The 26751-nt window shown below is 39.4% G+C and overlaps 1 protein-coding gene across 6 annotated transcripts in view; it reads right to left on the bottom strand.

Annotated features, from left to right (window-relative positions):
* Window positions 1-26751, bottom strand: part of marchf8 (membrane-associated ring finger (C3HC4) 8) — a 112945-nt gene that overhangs the window by 79254 nt on the left and 6940 nt on the right. For all 6 annotated transcript variants that reach the window (XM_084735349.1, XM_084735352.1, XM_084735354.1 and 3 more), the window contains exon 2: window positions 4415-4610. In XM_084735349.1, the coding sequence (XP_084591475.1) occupies window positions 4415-4510 (96 nt within the window). In that variant the 5' untranslated portion in view covers window positions 4511-4610. The remainder of the gene's footprint in view (window positions 1-4414; window positions 4611-26751) is intronic.

Genomic DNA, 26751 nt, shown 5'->3' with positions numbered 1-26751 from the left:
GGACAAAGTGCCCACAAGCGCATACCCAAAGAGGATTTCGAAGAAGACAAATGAACTTGAGTGGAGCTGGAGGAGGGAGGCCAGAGAGGGGCCAGCAACAGTTAAAGATGTGTTGCTCTCGAAAGGAGCAGCTGACTAACTCTGAATTCTAAGTAGAGGAAAGTTCTGCTTTTTTTCTTGAGGCGCTAAAAGACCAGTTGTGTTGTCTAAGAGGGCCAGATGGGCCTGTGCTCTGTGACTAAACTCTGGGCACGCACACACACACACATACACACACACACACACACACACACACACACACACACACACACACACACACACACACACACACACACACACACACACACACACACACACACACACACACACACACACACACACACACACACACACTTCCAGGACCCTCAAGCTGATCAGCATTCAAAGTAAACACTCGCCGTTTTCCCCTTTCCTCTTTTCCTACACTCTGTTTCTCCTTTCTCCGCTCTGTTGATGCTTCCACAGGGAGGACGGGAGTCGCTGCTGTTTATCCACTTATTCCTCAGGGGAAAAAAAGGAGGTTCAGCCAGCAGGAGACAGACAGAGGGAGAAAGTGATGCTGAGCAGAGAGATGCAGGGTTGGATCTTCACACTGGTTGCAAACAGTGGCAGGAAGACCAAATGCCCCCAGGACATTACACAGCTTACAGTTTCACTTTTATTTCCCAGTAGACTGAGCTAACCTTGCTATGACTGCTCTCAGAGTTTAATCCTGTTAACAATGTTGTACAGAAAGGTATCTGCGCTACACAAACTCACTTCTTTGTTTGACTTAAGGAAGGAAACAGAAATAAAACCAGTTTTGGAATGAATCCCACCTCACTTTCACTTCTGCAGTGACGAGGCATGTTTTTGAGGTTCACAGTGAACACGGATTAACAAATGAATCATCAGTGAGGTGTGTGTGTGTGTGTGTGTGTGAAGCTAAAATACATATGTCAGCGCCAGTTTACAGCTTGTACAGCATGGGGGGATGAAACACAGCACCATATGCAGCATGAAGAAGCCACTTAAGAACACCTGTGCTGCCGCACTTAGCGCCCAGGATCTATTGTGATGTGACGAGGCCGAGGAGAAAGGGCAGGCCACGGACATATTGTTGTAGCACCTTGCTTTGTTCCACAGCTCAAAAAAAGCAACTGAGAGCACTTCACTGTGGTGTTTGATGGTGCTGGAGTGCAGAAACAGAGAGGGGGAAGAGAAACTGAAGTTTTACAAGCTGTGTGTCAGAAAGAGAACAGACTTTTTGGTGGTAATCGCACACCTGACTTTCCTTCATTGTAACAGACAAATAAAAAGTGATAACAGCCTTGACACAAAGAAAATCCTGATAATTCATATTGACGTCCAAATGTGGAAGGATTTCTGACAGTAATCTTTGCATTTGGACAAAGTCCGAATTCAGAAAATAAAGGCAAAATTCTCAAAACAGAAATCTGTGATGAATTTCCTCTAATCCTTCAGTAGAAGCATTGGTCTAATAGACTCTGTTCAGACCTGGAATTTACATGCATCTTGTGTGACTCGATTATAAGTGGACAACTTTAAGTACAGGTGTGAACACACCCAGGATCCCTTTGAGATCTGATCGCTCTAACCACTCTGTTGTTAATGGCTTTCTTTGTCATCTTTCTTGTGATGTGAAAATATCAGATGACGATGCAGTCAGAGGAGGTAAAAGTGTGCATCATCCTGCACATCATAGATGAGTTTCATGTGGTGTTGAACTGAAAATAAAGGAATGCATAGGTGAATCTTTATATTGCACGTTCAAATAGGCAGTAATGTACTTTCAACGGACAAAACAGTCCTTGTGTTTATTTGCAGATAGAGCGGGGAAGTGAGACTCGATCACAAGTTGTCACTCAACATGTATGTGAAGACGCATTGCAATGCTGGGTGTGAACTCACGTACTCAGAGCTGCCCACATGTGACCTAACCGCGCAGGATGCATATTAATAAAAGGCGAGAACAAGCTCAAAGATTGCTTGAGGCCTTTATTTTGGCAAATCTGCAAGTTTCCAAATTAGAGATGTATTTGTGAAACCTGTAACTCTCCAGACAAAGCAGCAGAGATGATGACTAAAAGTGCTGGTTGGTGATTTCACTGATTGTTTTTGTAAATTTGACATAGCTAGCAATTCACAAAACACACTGAAAACACACTAAGTCCTACAATTATATGAGTCCACTATTAAAGTGGAAAACCAGATGGCCTCCAGGTGGGTATGGGCACAAATGGAAAAACAGACCAGACTTAAACCAGTTTCATTAGATGCAAAACCTCTGCTCAACCCACAGGCTGCACAGAAATAATTTGTTTGCAACGGGAATCATTGTATTGCAGAATTTTGTTGCTGTGTTAGGATTGACACCACTGGCATTAAAAAAATAACTTCCTCATTGTTCTCTGATGAATGACCACAGGGCACCTGGGGTCATTCAACTTTCTCCACTCGCCACCTTGCATACCCTTAACTTCAACTTGCTTGTCTCTACATCTAGTCTACAAAAAGATTTCATGCTGTCAGACCCGGTGTAAAAACAATGACATAATAAATGAAGAAGGAAAAGACGTGGTAATAAAGTTTTTGAGGCATCTGGCAAACAAATTTCTTCCTGTGGGTGTATGAGTGACAGTAAGCAGAGCATAACTTAATGTGGCACTGATGTAAAAACAGACAACTATGGCACTTGAAACAATGACAAAACAAAAACTGTGACAAAACCAAATCAAGGCTTTGTTTGCAATGGGGGAAACTGTGGAAATCATTGTTCTTAGTGTATAAAAATGAATACACCATGCATACGTTTCCTCTTACCTAGCACTATTTATTCATCTCAATTGTTTTAGTGTGAGTTACAGAGTTTTGGAGATATCAGCTGTAAAGATGTCTGCCTTCTGCTAAATATAATAAGAACTAGATGGTACTCGATGGTAGGAGCTATTTTCATGCTCATGGATGAGAGGTTATAAATCAATCTAGGAGGAATCCATTAATATTTACATTTCGCATTAATCACAAACATGAGCATCTGGTGCATGACTAGATGCACTCTTCCTTCAGCACGATGATATGGTTGGCTGGTGCAGTTCAGTAGAAAGTAGTTCCTACTTGAAACTGCTCACATTGCTGTTGAGTTTTTCAAATGTAGTTTTTGGCACTTGGAGTCAAGTGGCATCTAGTTCCATTATACCAGAGAGAAGGCAGATGCCTCCACAGCTGATATTTCCAAAACTCTGCAACTCACACCAAAACAACCTAGATGGCTAAATACAACTACAGGACTACATCTTAAACACACACTACAGGATATTATTAACATTACCATGCCAGAAATAGCATGATCTTGTGTGAACGCATGGGGAACATGATTTCACATGATCTCATGACGAAGCAGATGTAAACTAAGATCTGGTCTCAGCACAGTGAAGACTCTCATGGTGTTGTGTCCTCCCAAAATTCATCGATAAATATCATAAATTGGGTCGTGATGGTTGGTCATTTTGAAAAAGTGGGTCCCCAGAAAAAAAAAAGTTTGGATTAAAAAGTCTGGATGAAAAAATATAGGATCAACATGGGTTGACTGTTCTTCTGAGATTTTAACTGTCAGTTTAATATCTGTCTACCAGCAGAATGCTAACTAACTTAAGCCTAGAGAACTAGAGTTCACCACCACTTAGCTGCTCTGTTGCTTAAGACTCCTTGTGGACTTGCCTCTCACATTACATTGGGCCAAACATCAGTATGGACTGAGACTTTTTTCTTCTCTAACTGAGAGAAGGGGTGAATGCTTTAGTTAGGTTTAGGAAAAGTATGTGTTTTGGGTCAAAATTAATTCTTCATTAAGGTTAGGGGACCTTCATGATCATGGATACAAAAATAACTATGTTGTTAACTTGTTCAGGAACAACTGCAGTCATGGTTAAGAGAAACCAATGTTGATCGTCAGTAGAAAACAGGAAATGAACAGTATTGTCTTATGTTAAACTTTGTTAACCAGTCCACCCCAACTTCCTCCCACTGAGGACTTTGTCGCTTTATAATAATGTCACACTACTTCTTCTTTTGCTTTCAGTGGACGAGAAACATAATTCCTACAGCCAGTAAAAGATTTTGTCACTTGAAAGTAAAAGAATGTGACATTTGGACATTTGCTGAAACAGCTGATGTTATCGATAAACTGTCTAGAACTTTTCTCACACTGCTCTGCTTCTCTCTGTTCCACTGGACTTGTTTGGGACTTGCGCAGACGTTGAGTCATAAATATCAAACGTGTGTCTGAGAGCTACTGTACAAGAAAACTACCACCTCATAATCCTCAGCAGTGTCCCCAGCTGTAAGAGCTTCTGAGCCGATTCTCTTCACATACCTGCTTGTCCTTGTCCTTTGCTTTCCCACTGCCGCACACCCGCGATGAGGTGACATCGCGGGGTATGACAGAGATTTGGTGCAGTGGCATGTTCATCCCAGCAGAGCCAACCGGGGACGCTCACACACACACTTCCTGTTCCGCTGCCAGAGCAAAGGGCATGATGGTCTGAACTACGACACCTTGCCCGCGCTGCCTGCAGGAAAGACATACAGAGGACAGTTGGAGGTTAGTTACAAGATTACAACATCACCTTGAAATAAGGTTTAAAATCTGTTTATCGCTGAATTTGGGAGTGGCTGAAACACAATTCAACAATAAGAAACAAGAAATGAAAGTCCTGGACTGATACAACCGCGTTTGTGTTTTCATCTCATCTGCTGATCACTTGTCTGGCCTCTTCTGTCACCAGAGTTTGTCAGAACTAAAATGATTCAGTTCAGATGATTTGATTAGGACACCCTCTGGAGTTTGTCTATTCTTCTGTAAATACACTGAGCATGTTTTATTTATATTAACATAACTTTATCTGTATATCAGACAAGAGAGAAGCTGAGAAAACCATTTGTGCGAGTCAATGTGTTTTCCCAGCATCCCCTGTTGACTGTAAAAATTGTTTTTGACATACAATTTTAAAAGGATCTACAAATGATTCTAGAGAAAGACAGATGATTGTCTCATTACCAGATCGTCAGTCACCAACCCAAATCCCCTGTATTTGATGACCTGGAAATGAGACTCAACAAGTGCCTATCTTTCTACAGGATCGCCTGTAGCGCCTTAAAAACTGTAAATTATTAATGCTTAAGTGATTTACAAGCAAACATAGACTTTCAATACAAAAAGGCACAAAAACAAGTTGAGATAAAAATCACTTTGCATGTAAATAGACTGTATTATAGTTTTATTTCTTTCATTTTTCTGCTGTATTTGGGTGCATAAAAAGTGAAACAATATTTTTTACTATCATGAACTGTTCTTGGGTGAGTATAGCTAAAGAATTGTACATTTTTATAGACTCCTGTCAGCTTTATACTTTGTTAAATCGACAAAATCTTATGTCATTAGTATGTCTGATTTAGTGGCATCTAGTAGTGTCTTACAGATTGCAAACATGTTGTCTCATCCTCTCTTTCCAAGCACACAGGAGAAGCTACGGTGGCTGCGATATTTGACAAAAACATGGACAGCAGTATCTAAAGCCAGTGTTTAGTTCGTCCATTCTGGGCCACTGTAGAAACATGACGGCCTCCATGAAAGAAATCCCTAAAACTTTGGTATTTCGATGGCCTGGTAGCTCAGTTGGTAGAGCATTCACCCTATGTACTGTATCAAGGCTGTGAGCCATCTTCAGCAGCCGTGGGTTTGACTCCCACCTACGGCCATTTGCTGCATGTCATTCCCCTACTCTTCCTCCCCCCTTTCCTGTCATATCTTCAGCTGTCCTATAAAACTTAAATGCATAAAAGCCCCATAAAATATAGTGTATATGATTTTGCAGGATGCAGCAGTGCACGCTTCAGTGAGCTCATGGGCAAACTCTGTGGCCATATCAGCCTGTCCTCTGAGTACACAAAAAAAAAGCTGGACTGAGAGGAAAAGTATGGAATAAGTTTAATAAGTTCATTTATTGGCGTTGTAAGTCTGTTTGGGTAAGATAAAACACTAATATCAGAATACAGATCCCACGTCTTCATATATTTTTGTTGTTGGATATAATTTAGTCCATCTTGTCAATATATTTTAACCACCATTTGGTTATATTTCCAGTATAATATGTAATGGTCAGGTGCAAGTCATTTGAAAATCTGCAGGGACTTCTAGTCACAGTTGCAGCAGTGCCAGCAGTGCAAGGAAGAAAAATTTAAGTGTATCTATCGATGATCATAAAATAAAGCAAATTGATAAAAAACATAATTTCTGTTTAGGTTACAGTTAGTCGTGAGGTCTCCTGTGGGTTTAACCTTGGGGTTAAGGCAAAGGTTAGAGATAATCCAAAGTGAGCTCACAAGAAAGCGCATCAGACACACAACACTCTGTGTGACGTAGGATGTAAGGCACCACCCTCAGGTAAAACGTTTAATAGAGTCCTGAAGAGGACCCACGACCTCTGTAGATATAAATGGCTGATTCTAAGGTAATGAAAACACGATACTTATTTTCAGGTGATTATACACTTATGAAAACATGTTTGTGAATATTATACTCCATTTCTGCCAAATTCTAACAATTAAACCCCAAAATACATCATGAACCTTTAAAAGGTGCTAAACAAAGACAAAATGGATGCAAACATTGCCTGCAAAAAAGTCCCGAAATGACCAATTTTGGGTGATTTTCTCTGCAGTTTTTAAACCACATTATAAGCCTACAAACGCAGGCCCCTGAACTCTTCTTGACGATCACTCGGAGTACAGCGTGAGAAACTTTAGTCTATTCTCAAACCACCAAAGGCACCGTCATCTCTCGTGATTTTCCACAGGAGGGCAGAAGTTTGTCTCAGAATAGCACGAGCGCAGAGTTATAAATTATCGCCGAGGTGATCCCCGAACTGTGTAATAAATCACTTCGGAGTGATCCCGTGTGTGCAGGAATTCAGACCTGGAGATCCAGAGGCCATGAGTTTCACAAAAGAGAGAGCCGGGGCGCGTGCAGCTCCCCGTCGTTCTCGAATTGATTCAGAAAGACAAGAGTCATGACAGCAGTGGCAGTATGGGGCTGTCCTGCAGAGTTACACAAGAGGGTTTACATATGGGTCGTTTTAACTTCACTTAATGCTGCCATCTGTACTGCCACTGACTGCAATTAAGCTTTAGCTCCTTCTCACCACCAGGCCGTGTGTGTGTGTGTGTGTGTGTGTGTGTGTGTGTGTGTGTGTGTGTGTTCGCACGCAGGCCCGTTTCCCAAGCAAACCCTCAAGCTCCGTAGTATGAAAATGACAGGATTAAGAAACCAAAAAGCAAGCAGACAGATGGGAGGTCAGTGAAATGGCAGTAATCAGAAACCAGCGTTGATGGCGGGACGGGGGGGGTGGCGGGGGTGGAGGGGGTTGGTGGTGGCGGTGTAGGGTTTGGACTGAGAATGCCACACAGTCAGAGATGCCACTTCAGCTCATCACCACACTGCCTGTGATAAGCGTTTATCACGATGGAGATCTGATTATGCTCTACGAACTCACACAGTCAGCGGTCAGATCAGCGTCTTGTACAACAGCTGGCAGTCTCAGCTCCGTGCCAAAAAAATTGGGGGAGGGGGGTCATGTGTTAATAAGAACCAACAAGAAAGAGCTTCAGCATCCGGTAATACATTTCTCCAGAGAGGGAAGAATCAGGGAGGCAGTCAAGAGTGAACAAGAATCACAAACCTCACCACAGGAAACTTTTGAATAAATAAAATAATTATTGTTCATTTAGAACGTTAGTTACCGCCTTATTTTTTTCATTTCAAATAAACATATCATCAATACGAGTTACTGTTTATCCCAGACTGAATGTGACTTCATGACCTGAAAACAACTGTTTATGTTTATCACATAAAAATAATAAACATTAAAAGGCCTGGAACTCATCTATCTTTGATATACTTTATTTTCAAATTAACTAAATTATCAATTAACTTAGCGAACTTGATGCAAGCACTGACAGACTAAACAAATATTTCACTGTATTAAAAACTGCAACTTCATCTTAGTTGTAAATATTTTGGTAACATTCGACAAAGTTTATACATCATTAAACATTGCTTAAACCTTTCATGCAATCACTCAAACGCTGGAATAATTCATGAAGATAAACGATAAACATAAACTGCTCCAACCAGGGACAGAATAATGAGCATAGTAAAGTTTTTTTAAGCATAAAGTGAAATAAAATAAAGTGCATTTGAAAATGCTCAGAGGGACACTATCAGTGAAAATCTGCATTTCATGTTTCATGGCTGCAACTAATTATAATTAATTTATATTTAAATGATCAATTGATCTCACATGGGTACATTTTTATGGAGGCTGATCTACATAAATCAATGACATGGAACTTAACTAACAATGTATAGTAGTACAGTGCAAGTACATACTTTCTAGGTGTTTTTCAGGTATTGGAAAGCAGACACTAAGGGAAAGGGATCGAAAATCACAAGTTTGTGAAGGTGACAGCATACCGTACGAATATAGTGTCAGCTTATCAGTCACCAGACCAAATATGTGACTTTGATTAGACAGCGCTCTGCACCACCATCATCTAAAAATTAAATAAAATCTTTCAGAAGAATAGCGTTCATCCCTTCAATAGAGCTTCCGGGACGTGGAGTGGAGCACTTAAGCTTTTCTCAAGGCTCATGGTGTTTTTTTCTTTTATTTGTCACCAATCTCTACCTCAACCTTGACGAGGTAGCTGTCTAATTGTGTTTATGCGGTAGCAAGGTTAACTCAATACCGCAATGTGGAAAAAATGTGTGCATAGAAAGAAAGTTCACTGGAGACTGACATTTCTGTCTTCAACTGCTGATTCACATGCCAGTTAAACCCCACAATGTGTTTGTTTGTTGTGAAACACAAAGGGAGTTACACAGCACAGTCTCCCAGAGGGGGGAAAAAAAGCAAGTATATTTGAAGATTCAGCGCCGGATTTACCGAACTACTGCAGGAGGCTGTGTGCCCTTTACTGTATGTAGAGGTCAGGATGGTGGAGTCCTTCAGATGCTAATGCAAAAGATGACTCATCTTTTTTCGACTGATGTTCAAGCCAAGCCTCCAAAACCCGCACCTCCATTTTGAATTGTTATAAACTTGTTTTCATGTTACCATAGCTGCAAATGATGGCTTTTGGTAAGCTCTGCTGATGGTACTGTAAACAGGAAATCATTAATAAAAACTTACTGTAGGATGGCCTGTTTACATCATTCAAGTCTGTTTTGTCTGTACACATTGATTCTTTCCTTCCTAAGCCATCAGTCTTCATTTTGTTAAAAGTTAAGTGGATCCTGTGATGTGAAGGCAAGAGCAGTGAAGTAATTTAATCCCTTTTGGTAATTCTATCTTTATCATTGAGCCATTATGAGCCCTGGCTGTGAGTTAGTGAGCTACGGCTGAAAAATGCTCGTCACTTTGATGGGAAAAGAGCACCCAGTCATATTGTTTGTGTCAGCGTGTGACAAAGTTACCCACTTGAGGATCATTAAAGGGACTGTTCAGATTATTTAAAGTGGGACTGTATGAGGTACTTATCAATAATCGGTTTAAGTTTGGAGAAACAGAGAGATCAGCATGAAAGCAATGAACTGCTAAGGACAGGGTCTGTCAGCAGCAAAATGTATTTAAGCCATGTAAAAAAAAAGAACAAACTTAAAGCTTATATTCTGTGCTGGTACTCCTCTTTGCTTCTCCAAACTAGGACATGCCAAATGCCATCTACTGTGGGTAATACGCCGACTACAGACAAGTACGTCATACAAAAAACATCAAATAATTCGAAATATCCCTTTAAAGGCCCTGTGGTATACGTCACAAATGTTTGTTTTAATTACAAAGCATTCTTTTGTCATTTCCCATGACTCTGTGGTAAAATAATGAAGAGGGATGAACTAAATAAATCAAGATGCTCCATGTCATGTGTTTGTGCACTACATTCACAGAGTTCACTGAATTGTTTTTGCAGCAGTCTGAAGAAACAACCAGCAGCATTCATCACTGTGGCCACAACACAGCCTGCTGAAGCACCAGCGAGCTCGTTACTACACATCTAAAGAATAACAACTGCAGTAAAATCCTCCACTCTTAATTGGTATTGTACTTAAAGCCTTTGCTGAACTGAGGGGTTGCACTAATGGGGGCGAGAGAAGCGCTGGACAAACAGTCAGGATTACACTCTCGCCATATGTATATAAACACTCAGTTCGGCGCTATAACTGATATATTTTTAGGATTAAAAAAGTTAAACTCAATCTGTCAATCAAGCTGTCAGCAGGTCCCTTGGATGTGAGATCAGGCCATTTCCAGTTGTGCTTGTGTGTGTGTCCTCCGGGCCGGCTGCCAGTCAAAGAGTTCACTGCAACAATATTAATAGCTACAAATCCTGCAGCACTCTAACCAATCACAGGCCTCCTGTGGCTCCAGTATGATGCTGACCTGTTGCCGTGGCAGCAGCTTCAGGGGTCAGTTTAAGCTGTTAAGAAGATGATAGCTTTGGATGTACGTATGAAGGGTTATAAAAAAAAAAAAACCTGCCTATTTATTAATATCACGTATTAACCTTCAGTGAAAAATGTAATGTGGTGATATGATCAAATACTGTTAATTGCTTAATATAATTCTGTTATCTAAATTAATGATTCAAATTCAACTGTAATTAAAACTAACACAGTGAGTTATTAATGGTTTTGTTTCACATGTGAGGAGTTTTAAGACATAATGCAAGCAGTGTTCATTAAGTTCATGTCACTGAACTTCATTATAATTATTTAACCTCATCAGCCTCACTGACCCCCATCCCTCTTAGTCTCAGTTAACATGGAAGCTGCAGTGTCTGTGGCTCAGGGCTCTTAACTAAAAGGGACGGTGCAGCAATTTTACACATTAAAGTCTGTTTACTGAGCAATACTATCACATGACAAAAAAGTTGTATAGTGTTTTGTGGCTGAAATCTGTGTGAAATCTGATACTGCCTCAAGTGACGTCACTCGGGCCAGAAAATTAGTTTAAAAATTAGGAAAATCTCTAACCGAGCTGTAAGCTATCAGATTGTATTGTGGGTAATGTAGGCGCTAGAACTGTTGACTGTGAGTCCAATGTTATAAGAATGTGACACCAAATTGATAGAGTACTCTTTTCAAGGGTTATAATTTCTGTAAGATGCCTAATGACAACTTGCAACTCTCTGCAGAGAGAGAGAGAGAGAACACAGTGATTTATGGCTGCATGACTCCATCAAATTAAAATTTTCTAAGTCTTTGCTTCAATTACATTCTTCATTATTGATATTTTTCTATATTAAACAATCAATCAAATTATTACATATAATGTGAAAGGTGTGGCTCAATAACATCACTGTAGTTGGCACCTAGCTGGTGAACACAGTGGAAGATTTAGCGCACAAGAGCCAGATATTTTACATTCAAGTGACCTGAAACACTCCATGTCTGCTCGATGTGGAAATAAGCCTTTATAATACCTTTATAAGCTAATACATTGCTGCAACAGAGAAGATACAACGTCAAATGCAGCCCATTCCACAAACACTCCTTCTGTTCTTACTCACCGAGACAAAAACCCCAAACCTACACTGGCGTCAGTGGTGCTGATGTGTTTGGTTGCTCTCAACCACATTTAAGGTTTCAGTGGGTTTACTGAAAATCTTTTTGAATTATCATAGATTGTATAGTTGATAAAATTGCGATACAAATATTAGAATTATTTTACATTTTGCAACACTGGGATAATGTCAATGTTGTGTGTAAAGCTTGTTATGCTGCTTCTAAGTGGGACACTAGCTTTTAAAGGGGACAATGTAATTTACTTTGCACACGTTTATTGTATCATGATCATATTGGTATTTTTTATCATGATACTATTGGTATGGAAATTATATTTTCAGAGGAGGTCCAGAGAGAGACCAGGCCATGAAAACATTGCTGTACCTCCTACCATCCCACTGATGTCCATTTATTTTAAGGAAAGACAGTTCAGCCCTCTCTGCAGCTCTTCCCCTCTCTGCTCCTGCGCCAGGTAAATCACAGTCCTGTCTCCTCCATGTTCTGCTCAGCTGAGCTCTGCTGTTATTCAGTTTGCCAAGAGGCCCCTCTGTGTCCCTGCTGTCAAATCAGACCTGAGATATGGCTGAGAGCCCGCTCTCCGGTTCTGATGCGCAACCAGGCAGAAAAACTCGGCTGTGTATCAATCAATCCCACCATTACTGTACTACAGCTATAGTCTATATTTAAAGAGGTCTCTTTCCTGAAGACTGGCGGGTTATAAAAGAGATTGAAAATCGAATAGATCAAGGGTCTTCAAAAATATAATTAAATTTTGGATTCCAAGTGAGTTAATTTCATGAATTCTATAACTTTATTACAAGTTTTCTGCGTCTTAATCTGTGACTTTATGCTGATATTACAGTTTTAGAAAGAATAACTGTGAGAAAAGGCGAAGCACTGATTCCGCTGCAGTAACACAGTCGAGTACGGCGGTGTTCCTCATTAAGACAGTTCTCATAAATCATACACTCATACTTCCCCAGAAATGTATTCAGTGTTCATTTGGCAGGTACAGTATAACGGTTGAAAATTTAATTTTATTGCTTTGATTGCTGTTCCCTCTAGGGATGTGTCACTTTGTCACTGAATCGTTTTACGAGGGGAAGGATTTTATATTTAAAAAAAAAAAAAAAAAGAAAATGTGACAGATATGCCTTTACTTTGGAGCTGTGCCCCTGCTGAAAGGGACAAGTCATGGGAGGGGAGGGGGGCATTCATTTCATCATGGCTCTGATTCTATAACCGTGTTGGCAGCAACGATTGGACGTAATGCCCTGCCAGAACTCACACACACACACACACACACACACACACACACACACACACACACACACACACACACACACACACACACACACACACACACACAGTTAAACAGAGCGTCAGTAAAACCTGATGGACTCCTCTGATAAATCCTGCTGCAGTTCCCCACACACGCAGACACGAATAGAAACACATCAAATCTGGCACTGCGGTTCCTCATGAATTTGGATAAACTGCTAAACAAATTTAGCTGTCAAACTTAAACTATTAGATAATTTAACAGTTACTGACATTGTATAATTTCATAAGCATGCAAACACACACAAACAAACGCAGGCCTGTGCTGCACTGAGCTTGAAGACTGGTGATTACTTGAACACTTTTTCATAACGTACCGCGAATAAATTATCATAATGTTTTAGAGCTCATTGTCATTTCAAATGTAGCTGCATCATTTATCAGCAGCAGCGCCGTCTGAATGTTACTGCGACTTCTTCTCTGCCTCCTAAATGTCTCCATGCCTGTTTATCCTATATGCAGGATTAATCAAAAGCACCTATGATATTTAAGTTTACTGCATTCATAATCCCTCTGTTAGCTGTCCCATTTGATTATATGCTAATGAGGCCCAGTTTGCATATGATTAATTGTGCAGTTCGTGAAATCAGCTCTGCATAGACATCTGGGAAAAACAGACTCGTTGGTCGGGAAAATGTGAGATGCTTTTTACACACACCAACACAATTCTCTTTATTTTACCATCATTTATCAAATTGACCTTCACTTTTCACACTCTTTCTCAGCTGCTAAGGAGGTGTGAAGGGCAGCCAGAGCAAAAAGAGATAGAGGGACAAAAGGGATAACACAGATGTGAGTACACAAACATAAACATAACAAAACCCTGTGAAACTTCCTCTTCTGTACAAGGAGGATCCAATAATTTACAGTAAATGTTTCATTTTCAGAACCACTACCCAAATAGACAGAGAAGTGGGCCATTCAAAGTTCAGCTAAATATTTAATTTAGGCAGCTCTTTCTACGAGTCTTTGTTGAGTTCCCCAGTTTAGCGTACTGTGACATGTTGAGACTCTGATGTCAGACACATGAAGCAAAAAAAAAATCATTGAACCGCCTTCAACCTCGTCTTCAATCAATTTCCCAAGAGGCCTAGGAAGAGCAGTTTCATTCATTCTGTTTCCAGCAACAATAACATGATATGACTCTCACCTGGCTGCTGTTTAACAAAAAGAAATGACAAAAATGTTTTTAGTATTTTTACATCAAAATGCAACAAATGCCAAACCACCAACAACAGAATCATGCAGGTATCTAACTTGACTAAGCCACTCCTCCAGCCAGAGACCCAAAACTGGGTGATGCATTTTTGTGCTAATCCAAAACATGTTTCTTGTTCCCTGAGAAACCACAGTTCCATCTCGGTAGCTAGAATTGATTACAAAGATTTCAGACTTTATGACAGCCCATTACATTTATAGCATGCTGGAGACTTTTTGATGGTTCCTTACAGGAATATCTCAACAGTGACATTTCTCGGGAAAGACGTTTTATGCAATTTCCTGTAAAAATCACAAATAGTCATTTTTACACTTCCAGTTTTGATTAAGTAAATGTGAAAGAAAGAGTTAATTTGTGAGCTTTTAAGGTGCTGGTGGGTGGATTTTGTTACCTTTGGGCAGAACCAGCTGTTTCCTCCTGCTTCTAGCCTTTATGCTTAACTGCACTAAGCTAATCAGCAAGTCTGTCAATCTTCTCATCTAACTCTAAGTAGACACACTTCCCCAAATGTCAAAATAAACCTTTAAAGTGTAACTTCATCTCCAGATCTGAGCTCCACCCACAGGACAACCACTGTAAGGAGCATAGCCTTGTGGCTAAGGACTGTGTGACGCAGGAGATAAAGGGACACTGACCAGAGTGGGGGACGATGTGATGGACTGATCAGTGCTCGGTGTAGCAGGGACAGTGCTGGAAACACAGAGAGTCCGCTGGAGCTTAACAGTCACTAGAAGCACATATGAATCATGGCACAAGCTGGAACCACTGCACCAAAATTGAAAAATACTAAGCTGAGGTTGGGCTAAAAAATAGCATAAACCCTTGTGAATGATGAGCCTAGAGTAGACTCCCACTTAAGAACAAGGGCTACGGGAGGTGCCCCCACGTTAACCTTCTTTTTTTTGATATTTCATTATGTATTATTTCATTATGTTGAGCAGTCCAAAGCAGTCCACTATGTATTAGCATTTGCCATGCAAGGTTCAGGATGATTTCACAGTGGCTGGTGTGTTGAGCCGTTTTCAACCCATGAAATCCAGATGTTTATGAATATGCTAAGAAACGTCAATATTAACCCCATATGTTTCATGTGATGTGTTTCATGACAATACAGTAACGTAATTAGTTAATAGCTCAAAAAAAAAACTTTTAAGTGGGCAGTAGCTCTTTAACATCTGGATCCAAAACCCCAACGAAATGCAATTTACTTGTGACTTGCATCATGACGTGCATATTGTGAAAGCACATAACCGGGACACTATAACGTTTAATTCAAAATTAAAAAAGGACAAAATAAAATTGCACCATGACTGCATTTACATTTGGTTTCACGTCTGCAAAAACCCTGGATTCACTTAAGTCAGAACGAATGTTTGATTGAATCTTTTATCTCTCCTGACTCTTTTTATTCACAAAGAACAATGCACAAAATATTCAGCTAGCAGGCTTTGTACTTTTTATCTGGCAGTTTCACTGGTGGAAATGACAAACATTGCCAGCAGCAGATTATATCAGCTGTAGCCTTAATTAACGGTAATTCCCTAAGTACCTTAGCCAAAGGCCAGACTGAAACTCTGGTTATTGTCTATTGTTGTGAACATTAGGCCACCACTCAAAACTGTTCCATTACGCCTTCATTTGTCATCCAACAAAAAGGTGACTACAGATCTCAAATGAGTGTTTGAGTTTTATATTAATCACAATGTTTATGGTGAGCTCTGACCCTGAATAGATTTAATGAGTGATTTTAAAGGAGTCAGATTCAATAAAATGTTAGAGATTACCAATAAACAAGGTATTCAAACAACCTGTTACTGACAGAGGCCTGTACAGTATAATGCAACCAGACCAAAGAGGAAGTGTGGGGTTCTTTCTGTCTGAGATTTTTCTGGGAAAAGAAACATCTTTTTCTGTCTAGAGGGAAATTTTATCCTCTCCCCCTCTCTCTCGGATAACCTCACAAGCTGCCATGACAAAGCAGAAAAAAATCTTAACTACCAGTAAGTAAAAGGGGAAAAAAACATATCAGTGCACAGCTGACTCAAAGAGAACTTGATAAGAGTTTCTGACAGGATGCTGGTCACTTCTTTGTCCGTGCAAAACAGAGATGGAGAGATAAGAAAAGCGAGTAAACAGAGAGCATGATCTTTGCCTTTTGATTTTTGGAGAAGAAGAATTAAATAGAAAAAGAAAAGAAAAGTGCAAACACATCAAAAATACAGAAGGCAGCAACAGGAACTGAAATTGTTAGACAGGGCAGTCACTGTGGCCACACTGTGGACACACTCCACTAAACACACACACACACACACACACACACACACACACACACACACACACACACACACACACACACACACACACACACACACACACACACACACACACACACACACACACACACACACACACACAGTATGCAGCTTTTGTAATCTCTCTGCTACAGCTGATACTGTGAAGAGGAAGTAGAACACAACATACAAGCCAGAGCTCCTGACTTTATTTTGTGTAGAAGAAATGTATCAACCTCATACAGAACAAAATGTTTTCTTTTCTGCATGTGACCAAAACACAGTTACACCTAATCCCAATTAGCCTGCAGCTTCAGAATATTTATGTGACCATGAAAAGAGATGTTTTCCCTTTCTGATATCTGCACTTTGCATATCGGTAAATCAGATAAGAGTGCATTAAAAAAAAAACCCTCAGACTTCAGTCCACTCAGTAACAAGCCTGTTTTGTTTTCCCCGCAACCCCAAAACAAAAAAACAGAAAATAAAAAATAAACCTAATCAGGAGGTAAAGTCTCAAATAACAACGTCTGAGTAATTGTTGTAGCTCTACATTGCACATAAACCTCGTTACTGAACCATAAAGACAAACGATTAGTAAATTAATCGCCAACTATTTTGGTAATCGACTAATGGGTTTAAGTCTTTTTTCTTAAAGGTGACTGTCTTCTGGTTTCTTTACTCCTCTGTGACACTAAACTGAATATCTTTGGGTTATGGATAAAACAATTTAAGGATGTCATTTTGGGAAACACTGATCACCGTTTTTCACCAATTTTTGACATTTTTCATCAAACAAGAAATTGATTAATCGAGAAAACTATTGACAGATTAATCACCAGTTAAAATAATAATTAGTTGCAGCAATATATACACCAGGTACTGAGTGAGAAATACACAATCCACCGGATTATTCGTCCTCCTGACACAGACTCCAAAGACCATCTACTTCCTACGAGTCCCCACTATCAACCTGCTAACTTGTGTGTACAGGTACACATAGGTATATATGCAAACTTGAACTCTGTAAGTACAGATTCAAGACGTCTGACTGTTGGGAAAATCACACCTCCAAGTGTTTTTTTTTTCCTTCAGTCACAACGTTAAAAAGAATATCCCTGCAGCAACAAGAAAATACAATTTAATTAAAGTAAAAAGCAAGTGGCTTTAATTTTTGACACGTATTCGCAGCAGCATTGAGGTCTATATTGTACCAAGCTGCTTCTCTGTTGATTTGGATGTGTGCTTCAGGTCAAGTTCGCCAGCGGTGATGAGGCTGTCGAGGAAAGTTGCGTGGAAGCCTGCTGTTCCTTTTAATGAGACACTACCAACGCTGACAGATGCAACAGCAGGTGAAGTGTGACACTACAGGACTTATATGTTGTGGATTTCAGCGTATGAAAATACCAGCATGGTGTTAAATATATCCCTTGCTCAGTTTTGAAAATATTTTATATACAGGCAAAAGCTAATGAACTGAGTATTTCTCAATATATAGATTGAACATCTGGTGGATAAAAACACCAGAAAACTGTAACTGACCGTCACAATTTCCCAGAACCAAACTTAGTATAATTTAAGACAAGGAAAAGCAGCAGATCTCACATTTCATGAGCTGGAACCATCACATATTAAGGCATTTTTGCTTGGAAAATAGCTTGAATTAATAGTTTACTGAAACAGTTGCTGATTAATTTTCTGTCAATCAAGTTGCAGCAATCAAGAGTTTGTGTTTTACTGTATGTTGTTGTTCCACCATCAGAGGCAAAATGCTTTGGCCTTTCTTTGAAATTTAATTAGTTCAACACTAATGCAACTCTGTGAAACAACAAAGGTATATTAGTTTAGTCAAGTATAGCACAGCAGCCGTGATTCACTGCTGTTATCACTGATGTTGAACAACACTTAACTAAGCTAAAAGAAAGCACAAAGTCAGTTTTTCATGCCTCTTATTTGGTGTAATGAAAATAGCCAGAATAGCCAACGCAACAATTTCTACTTTCATGTAAACTTGCTGAATATTTTGATGTTCTTGCAGTAATTTTAGGACTTGCTTCCTGAATTCTCACTTACTTAAATTATTCATTTTTGCTTGTGCAGCTGAAATTGCTTCTCTCTGACAAGTCCAAGGAGGGTGTCAGCTCATATGAAATAGTCTAGAAAAAGTTAGAGTTTATATGCAACTAGAAGAGTGTATGCAGCAGAGTGCAGATCTCTGCCAGGCAGGGGACGGTGAAGCACCCACTGCAATGCCAACACAACTGACAGATGCAACCAGCAGAGATGTGCACTGTTTTGAGTAAACTTTTTTTTTTTAACAATGTAGCATAGTGTAATATTTCTTACACAGATGGATGCAGTGTTTTAAATAAACTTTGTTTGTATAGTAGTCTCAGTTTTGTTAAGGTGCATACTGTAATGGTTATGTAACGGAGCATCCTGGATTCATCTAATCTAACACTTTTTTTATTTACAACATTACACACAACCAGGCAGCTCTCCAACAATATTATACACTTAAATCTGCAATCTACAAACTTGCAAAAACACACTTGGTGTTTTCAATTCAAAGGCTGGAGCCTACATGTCCATTTGTGGCTATTCAACAAGTTAATGTTTTGGCATAGAGCTGATTAGATCGTCCCCCTTTTAACTAAAGTTAAATCCAAAAAGTAACCAGTACCATGTTCAGGTCCTCAGGTTTATAATGTTTATAAGTGAGTTATAGTTTGTTTTTAAGTGAAGTTTGCATCACTCATTTCTTTATTAACTAGGGGCCCTTGATCACTCAAACTGACAGTGCAGTCTCACAGTAGAGACGGCATCAAAGCTAACAAACCAGTGATTTATTCTTCTCATATTGTGCCTAACTTTAGTTGACCAGGTATGGAATTATTCTGGACATGCTCTGGCTTAAGACGGAAAAAAAGCATACAGCTATAAATTTGCACATTAAAATATTAGGCTGATGCGTGCAGTAGTATGAAAGATTAGCTGTGGAAAACAAACCGTAGCTCCAGCCCTGTTGATCACTCGCTTGATTATTAGCCATAATCTCATAACCCTCCAAATTAGACTAACCACAAGCTATGAGACTGTCGTGTGATGGCATAACTTCCTGTAGAAGTTAGGTAGCTGACATGAATGTTGTTATGCCAATATAATATACACATATACACTACAATATATTACAACATTGTTATTAACAACATAAACACAATAATAGCGACAAAAGTTCAATTTAAGAAGACATGGCATCATTTACAGTGGTTTATAGTGTGGGCACTTCATTCTTTCTAAAAATTAATTATGGACCCGGTCTGGTATCTTTTTTTTTTTTTTTTCTTAGATCAAATGTTTTTCTGGTCATGATTCAGGCTCCAAACTGTTCTTATAAAGGTTTTGTGAACTGTGAACTTGAAGTGCTCGACTGGGGTGACGGCCGAATAAATAAAAATACGCAGTACAGAACATAATGTACATACCCGTCTTCACTTGCACCTACTTGAACTCTAAGCACTTCGAGTCTTTTTAAAAACTTGTTTAAAAAACAGGATAAAGTGAAAAAGACTAAATGGTCAAAGGTTATCACAACTTTTCACAGCAACCGGTTTCTTTTCTGGCAGTGGGAGATTACTTCACACTGCTTACTTCATACCAACCGTTTTAACACATTTCCTCATACCTGCTGTTACATGAGATAATTAAGTCTTATCCATGATGTCTCAAAGGAGGCTCACACACCTGAGAAATGTCCTCACTAATCCACAACTACAGACACTTAATCAGCTTCAGAAAAACTTAATGTTACATCTGGTGGAGGAGAGTCAGTCTTCGGTCAGATCGTCCATGAGACATATTTTCTTACTTAAATCTAGTGGTATCTAGCCACTTTTTATGAGGTCTATTTGTTCATTAAAAAGCAGTTTAAGGACGTCCTCAGAGCCTCGGGGTTTAAAAGCCGACCATGCAATAGCAATGTTCCTGCTTTGAGTGTGGCCGAGGACCTTTGTTGCATGTTATCCTCCTCTCCTCTTTCTCCGCCCTCATTTCCTGTTGACCCTCTGTTCTTTTCTATCTAACAGAAAGAAAAATATGCCCTCAAAGTACTTTTCAAAAAGTCAGTAAACACTGTTCACACCAAGGTCTGTGGATTATCCCGACTAAGTGGGACACTTTTTCTGGAAGTGGCTTCTGAGTGTTTTTTAGTTGCTTTGAGCCCCCACACCACGCTGAAAAAAAAGAGACTTTCACTTTCATTTAGGGCTGCAAAGTTATTTTCCACATTATGAATCTGCTATTTTCTTGATTAACTGGCTGATCATTTTGTCAATAAATGTCAGAAAACAGTGACATTATTTTTATTGAATTTAAAATGCTTCTTCTATCCAAACAAGATAGTCAGTTCATTATCATAGCTTATATGACAAAGAAGATTTATGCTAAATTCATGCGTGAAAAATCATTGAAACGATAATTTAATTATTATCAAAATAGTGCCTGATTACTATTCTGTTGGCTAGCTAATCAATTAATCAGCTGGGCCTTATTGTTTCTGCTCTAGTTCTTCTGTATTTGTGCTGTGAAAAGACCATTTTTAATGTCTCTAGAGATGAGACATTGATGTTTGAGCTGATGAGACATGGTGCACATATGGAGAGTGAGTGGGTTATTCATCACACAACCTTTGTCACATCAAGACGTGTCTTGATTTAGACCCTCATCCTCCTCCTTTTCCTCACAGCAGCCATATTCGAGGTAATGGAACAAATGAACATGTCAGGCTGGTTTGACAAAGCGCCCCAGCATCCTCCACACACACACCCCTCATTCTCTTTGTAATGGGGATAATCAGACATGGCTCCAAAATAAACCCCTGTTAAGTCTGTACAGCCTGACAAAACTAAACACGCATCTGTGTTTATCAGTGCGCACAGGTTACACAAGTTTCAAATGAAAATACAATGTTGTTGGTCAAACAGCCACTGGGGTGCCTTTAAGATGCTCAACAAGAGGCTAAAAAAGGGCAGTGGTTACACAGCTATAATCACCACATCTGCCTGTGCAAACGTCTAAATATGTCACAGCTAGTGTCACGTCAGCTTCATAACCCAAGACCTGACAAAACAGCTATTGTAATATTTCCCTGGACAGCACACATTATACTGAAGAAAAGAAAAAAGCAGGTCAGGGCTCAACAGTAAGGACTGCTCAACCGCCCAGGGCAAGTTAAAATCCACATCAGGCTAGCTATTCTCACAACAAAAAAGAAACATACAGAAGGACTTGTAGCTGTAGCAGCAGAAGTACAATTTTAGAAACTGAATTGTCTGCAATGTAAAGCAAATACTCATGATTTATGTGCTCACACTGTACAGTCCGATCATCAAGCCTCGACCTGAGTGATAACACTGTACGAGTAAAATCTAAAATAAAACAGTCCATCAGCCCTTGCAGACGCAATTGCTAATTGTCAACAGAGATTTGTTTGAAAGCTAAAAGGCAGGTAGAAATTAATTTGTTAGCATTAATGCTAACAAGGAAGAGAGATGCTGCCTTGATCATCTGTGTGCCGACACATGGAAGACGTGGACAATATTTTTGACCAAATACATATATTGTGATAATATATGGATGACAACTGATGCTTTCACAAAATAGTAACACAATAAGATTTTCGATAATGTCAGTAATGTAGATATAATGACTGCGTGGGTACTTTTGAAAGGTTTGAGTGTTACCACAGCTGTCCATGTGATCATCCCGGTTTCAACAGCTGTACACACAGAAACTTGCATTCAGTCAAATGAATTAATATTTGTCAAACTCATTTATCGCTAGAAAAACTAATCCAACCTACTACTCCACCTTATGTCTATAAAACCACAATTTGTACAGGCAATAACAGGATGAATTCATTATTTAAAAACAATATTAATGACTGCAACACGCTGGGGATTGAGTCAAAATGATCAAAGAATCACAGTCGAGGCGCAGTAGAGATTTAGAGCTGGAATTCTTTTCATTGCTGTAACAGGGGACTGTCTGTGACATGCAAGCACGATGAGATTTAAGTCATAAATACACTTTAGTAAAAATTACAGGCAGCAAACCACCTCTGGCAATGCAGTCTGCAACAATCGATGGGGAACAACAGAAAAGTCATTAGTAATAAAAACTCATTTCATATTCATCATGAAATGACAGAAGGGAGGTAGGGACCCATTCTGCTGTTGGGGATCTTCTTGTTGGGTTTGCAGAAATCCACATTAAAAGCAGACGATTATATTTTTACTGTTTACAAACACTCGAGTAAATTGCACAAGAACGGCGGATTGATAGTGTTCCAACAGAAAAACCCAAAAAAGCTACAGAGGTTGCACGCCATTTCCCAAAGATTGCATGACAACGGGCGTTTAAAATACAATGACAGCTAAACTCTTTTCTTTGTCTGCCCAGCCACTGTGGCCGTCGCCGCCACCGCTGCTGCTGCTGCTGCTGCTCAGGCCAATTACACAGTTTTTCCTCCAGTTAGTCCAAACAAAACTCCACTGCTAATGCCGCCTGTTTAGAGGCAAATGTAGAAACTTTCATGAGATTCCAATGGGACAAGTCACTGCTGTATAATATCAGTTTACAAGGAAAGGTCACAGATATTTATCATACCACACATACTAGATTTTAAATGCTTTTTCTTTACTCCAAGACAGCCATCAGTCTCTGAAACTCAACTCAGCAGACTAGAGACTAGCTTGGGTTAGAAATAGTAAATTACATTGAATATTATGGATCAATTAACTTGATCAGAGTATGAACTTTAGTGATGCACATGTTGATTTGAATAGTCAGAGTCTAGTGTGACTGAATGCAGGAAGAAGCTTGATTCTTGTGCACTTGATGCCTGTTAAAAGTGTCCATCTTATTGTGTATCACTGTAATAACATTTCCATTCTTTTAAATCACTGTTTTTGTTGTTGTTTCTATTCATTTCTATTCATGCGCCCCTTTCTCACATTAGATGTAAGCTTACTTTATTCAAAACATTTGGTCTGCCCTGTTTATGTGTTGTTTTGTCTTTCCAATGTACTGGTGTCTACAACGAGTACACTGTATGTAGCACCTTTAAAATGATAATAAAACTACATTTGTCAGGCTATCAAAACCACATGAACACACTGGAAGACATAAACCCTTCTGAAATCAGTGTGTGTGTGTGTATCAAAAAGTTGCAGCTCTGATAAAAACTGTTTCTGTGAAGCATGTGTACGACAGCGAATTACCCATGAGGTTTCTGCAAGTTGATTTTTTACTCCAACCAAGGTATTGAAAATGGATGGCTGACTGGCTTTCAGAAATCTAATCAAATATGGCATGCTGCAGAAAACAGCTGAAAGTGATGTAAAGCAGCATTAGCTTAGCAGACTAAAAACTGAACTGAAGCTTGAATAAGCTGCACACTTATGAATCAAAGTTCGGGAAAACAATAAGGTTAAACATGCTATGAATGATAAACTCTCTACAAGCAGAACCTGAGTTAATTAAAGTAATTAAACTTTCTTTTATTATAATAAAAGGGCTGCATGTTTTTTCTAGGTTCCCTTGATTAATTCGTTCTAGTCACAAAGCTTTTACATCAAACAGTGTAAGCATAAATCAAACACAAAGAGCGTCTGTTCTTAATGCAGACCATTTTAATCCCCATTTACACACTGCTGTATCATTCCTCTATCAGTTGTTCCTGTTTCAAGATGCAGCTGTGAACACGGCTGATCAAGAAGTAAGGTGTCACATCTGGAGTCGGTCAACCAGTTAGACACAGGCAGGTAACAAACTAAAAATATACATATACATATATAACTAAAGCAGATTCTTCATGCATCACATATGGGGTCATTGAATCGTTTGATAAGCATATCGTCGCTGACAGGTGCAAACCTTGTATCTCCATATTATGACTTTTTTATTCTTTTTCATAATTCAATGCTAATCATCACCCTTTATGTCTGTCTGTGAGTTTGTCTGTCTGATATTTAACCATTGAAAAGTGTAAAAAAAAGAGCTACTAACTTTGACTAAGCATCATTCAATTACTTTAAAAAAAAACTGGATTTTTTTCATTTCCTAAAAAGCAACAGTTTTAGTTCCTGTTGCCTTTACAGTCTACATGTTTTGACCTACTTGACAGTTTTTTAAGTCCTGCCCACCTTTGATACTGTCAAGCTCTGATAGCCAGGACAGGCTTCCACACAGTGGGGAAATACAATATGGTGGATATGCTGGTCATGCATGAGCTTTCTGACCTGTAACATCCCAAACTAATGCAGTTTGTTTATCTGCTGCGATGTATGCTTTGCTACCAACAGTAACTGAGATTTACATTCAAGGAGCACATTATAAACAAACTGTTTAATCCATTTCCTGCTCTTTTTGTTTTGTGGGTTTTATTTTTTGGTCTCGGAAAGACATACACCACCCTCTACACTCATTAAATGTAGTGTATCACTTTTACTACAGCCCCATGCACACCGTTTCCACATGTGTGGAAATCCAAAGCTTGGCAGGTGTACCGTGCATTGTTAAAACTGCTAAGCTCTGCAGTTTACTGGAAGGCCAGCGAGACTTTTGGGACTGAACATCACCAAAAGGTTTTGGAAGTTATCCTTCAGGGCTTTCTGCCAGAAAACCTCTCTGCCAAGACAGGTGACGTAGTTTAAAAAGCAACAAAGTGCATGTGGGGAGCAGATTGTGTTGGATGAATGGCTCAAACACACTTTTGTCTGTTTTGTCTGTGTCTTGTTTTTAAAAAAATCATTATTATTTCCAGTTTCCTGTCAGCGTTTGGTTAGGGTTAGCTGACAAAACTACTTGGTTAGGTTTAGGAAAAGATTATGATGTATTCATCCTGAACTGTTTAGGTACAGGACGTTTGGATCGGTATGTAACTGCCTCGGTTCAGCATGCCCTGTGACCCAAACTGTTCAAACCATCTATTTATATACTAGATATCTAATACTCTACAAGTTGGCATAGCCTCAGCTCGTGTAGTGTTACTGCTCCTAGTTAGTTTTGGTGAAAATGGAAAAAGATTAGTGTCAAATTGTGCACTGACATGGTCAGATTTGTCTGTGGAAGCACTTAAAACACGTCATGAATGACGGCATCATGTAAATATGTTGATTACCATCATGCTAATCAAACCAAAGCAACAATTTATGCCACAGGAGTGTTTATCTCTGTGGATAAGTGACCATATTCAGTCTAGAATATACAGGTTTTTAGCACATGGTCAAGCTACAGTATGCCTTCCTATGTGCATGTTGTGCCGATCTGTATAAAGGGACACAAGCTGTTCAGGAATCATTAACAGGTCGAAGTTTTACGATGGAGCATTACTGATATTTATCTATTTTTTCTTATTGACATTATGTGTTACAGTAAGAACTATGGCCCGTGAGCCACTGTTGACTGTTTAAATGTTCTCAATATAAACAAAAATGTCATTTTCTACTTTTTAAAAAATTTTCCTGCTGTATCTAAACATACTTAACAGTGACCTGAAAGAAAGCCATACAGGCTAATTTCTCCCATGTGCACACCAAATGAGAGAATCAATTTTATAAGAAAGCTTCTGATCCCTCAAGGAGCAGTGGAGACCTTGATAATCTATGCCAAGGAGCACTGAAACTGTTCTGGAAGCTGTGATGACCTAACACAGTGATACTCAATCTGGCCCCTGACAGGGTGCAAGGTGTCCCTCCAACTATTTTCTAAGACATGAGGAAAATAAATTGATTCACACGGTTTTTCCCAGGAAGTGGCGAGAAGGTTGATCTTTGTGTGATGGCCTTACCAGGCTTTGCAGTAAGATAAGATGGTGAGACAACTATTAGCTGAAGAAAGGGAATGAAAGATGAGTTATGAGCCTTTTAAATTATGTGTATTAGGGAAAAGCATGTTAGAAAATAGTTACTGAAAAAATATTCAAAGACTGAGAACTATGTAGTACTGAAAGCTAGGATTAGACCATTTAACTGTTGTTCATGATTTCTGTGCTCAGGATTTTTTGGGCAGACCCTAAACATGGCTCGGTGACGTGTCAAGCCTCGGTCCGTAAACACTAGATACGCCTCATGAACTGACAGGCGAACGACACCGCCTCACACTCCTCTAAACAGTTGGTTACGAACGTACCTCAGCGACTTGCTCATCCCAAATCAGCCCAGCAGTTCACTTCAATT

The sequence above is a fragment of the Lutjanus erythropterus genome, chromosome 14, assembly GCF_056507025.1.
Source record: "Lutjanus erythropterus isolate fLutEry1 chromosome 14, fLutEry1.hap2, whole genome shotgun sequence".
Taxonomy (NCBI): Eukaryota; Metazoa; Chordata; class Actinopteri; order Lutjaniformes; family Lutjanidae; genus Lutjanus; species Lutjanus erythropterus.
The sequence above is the reverse complement of the archived record's forward strand: the minus strand, read 5'-3'. Positions and strand labels throughout refer to the sequence as shown.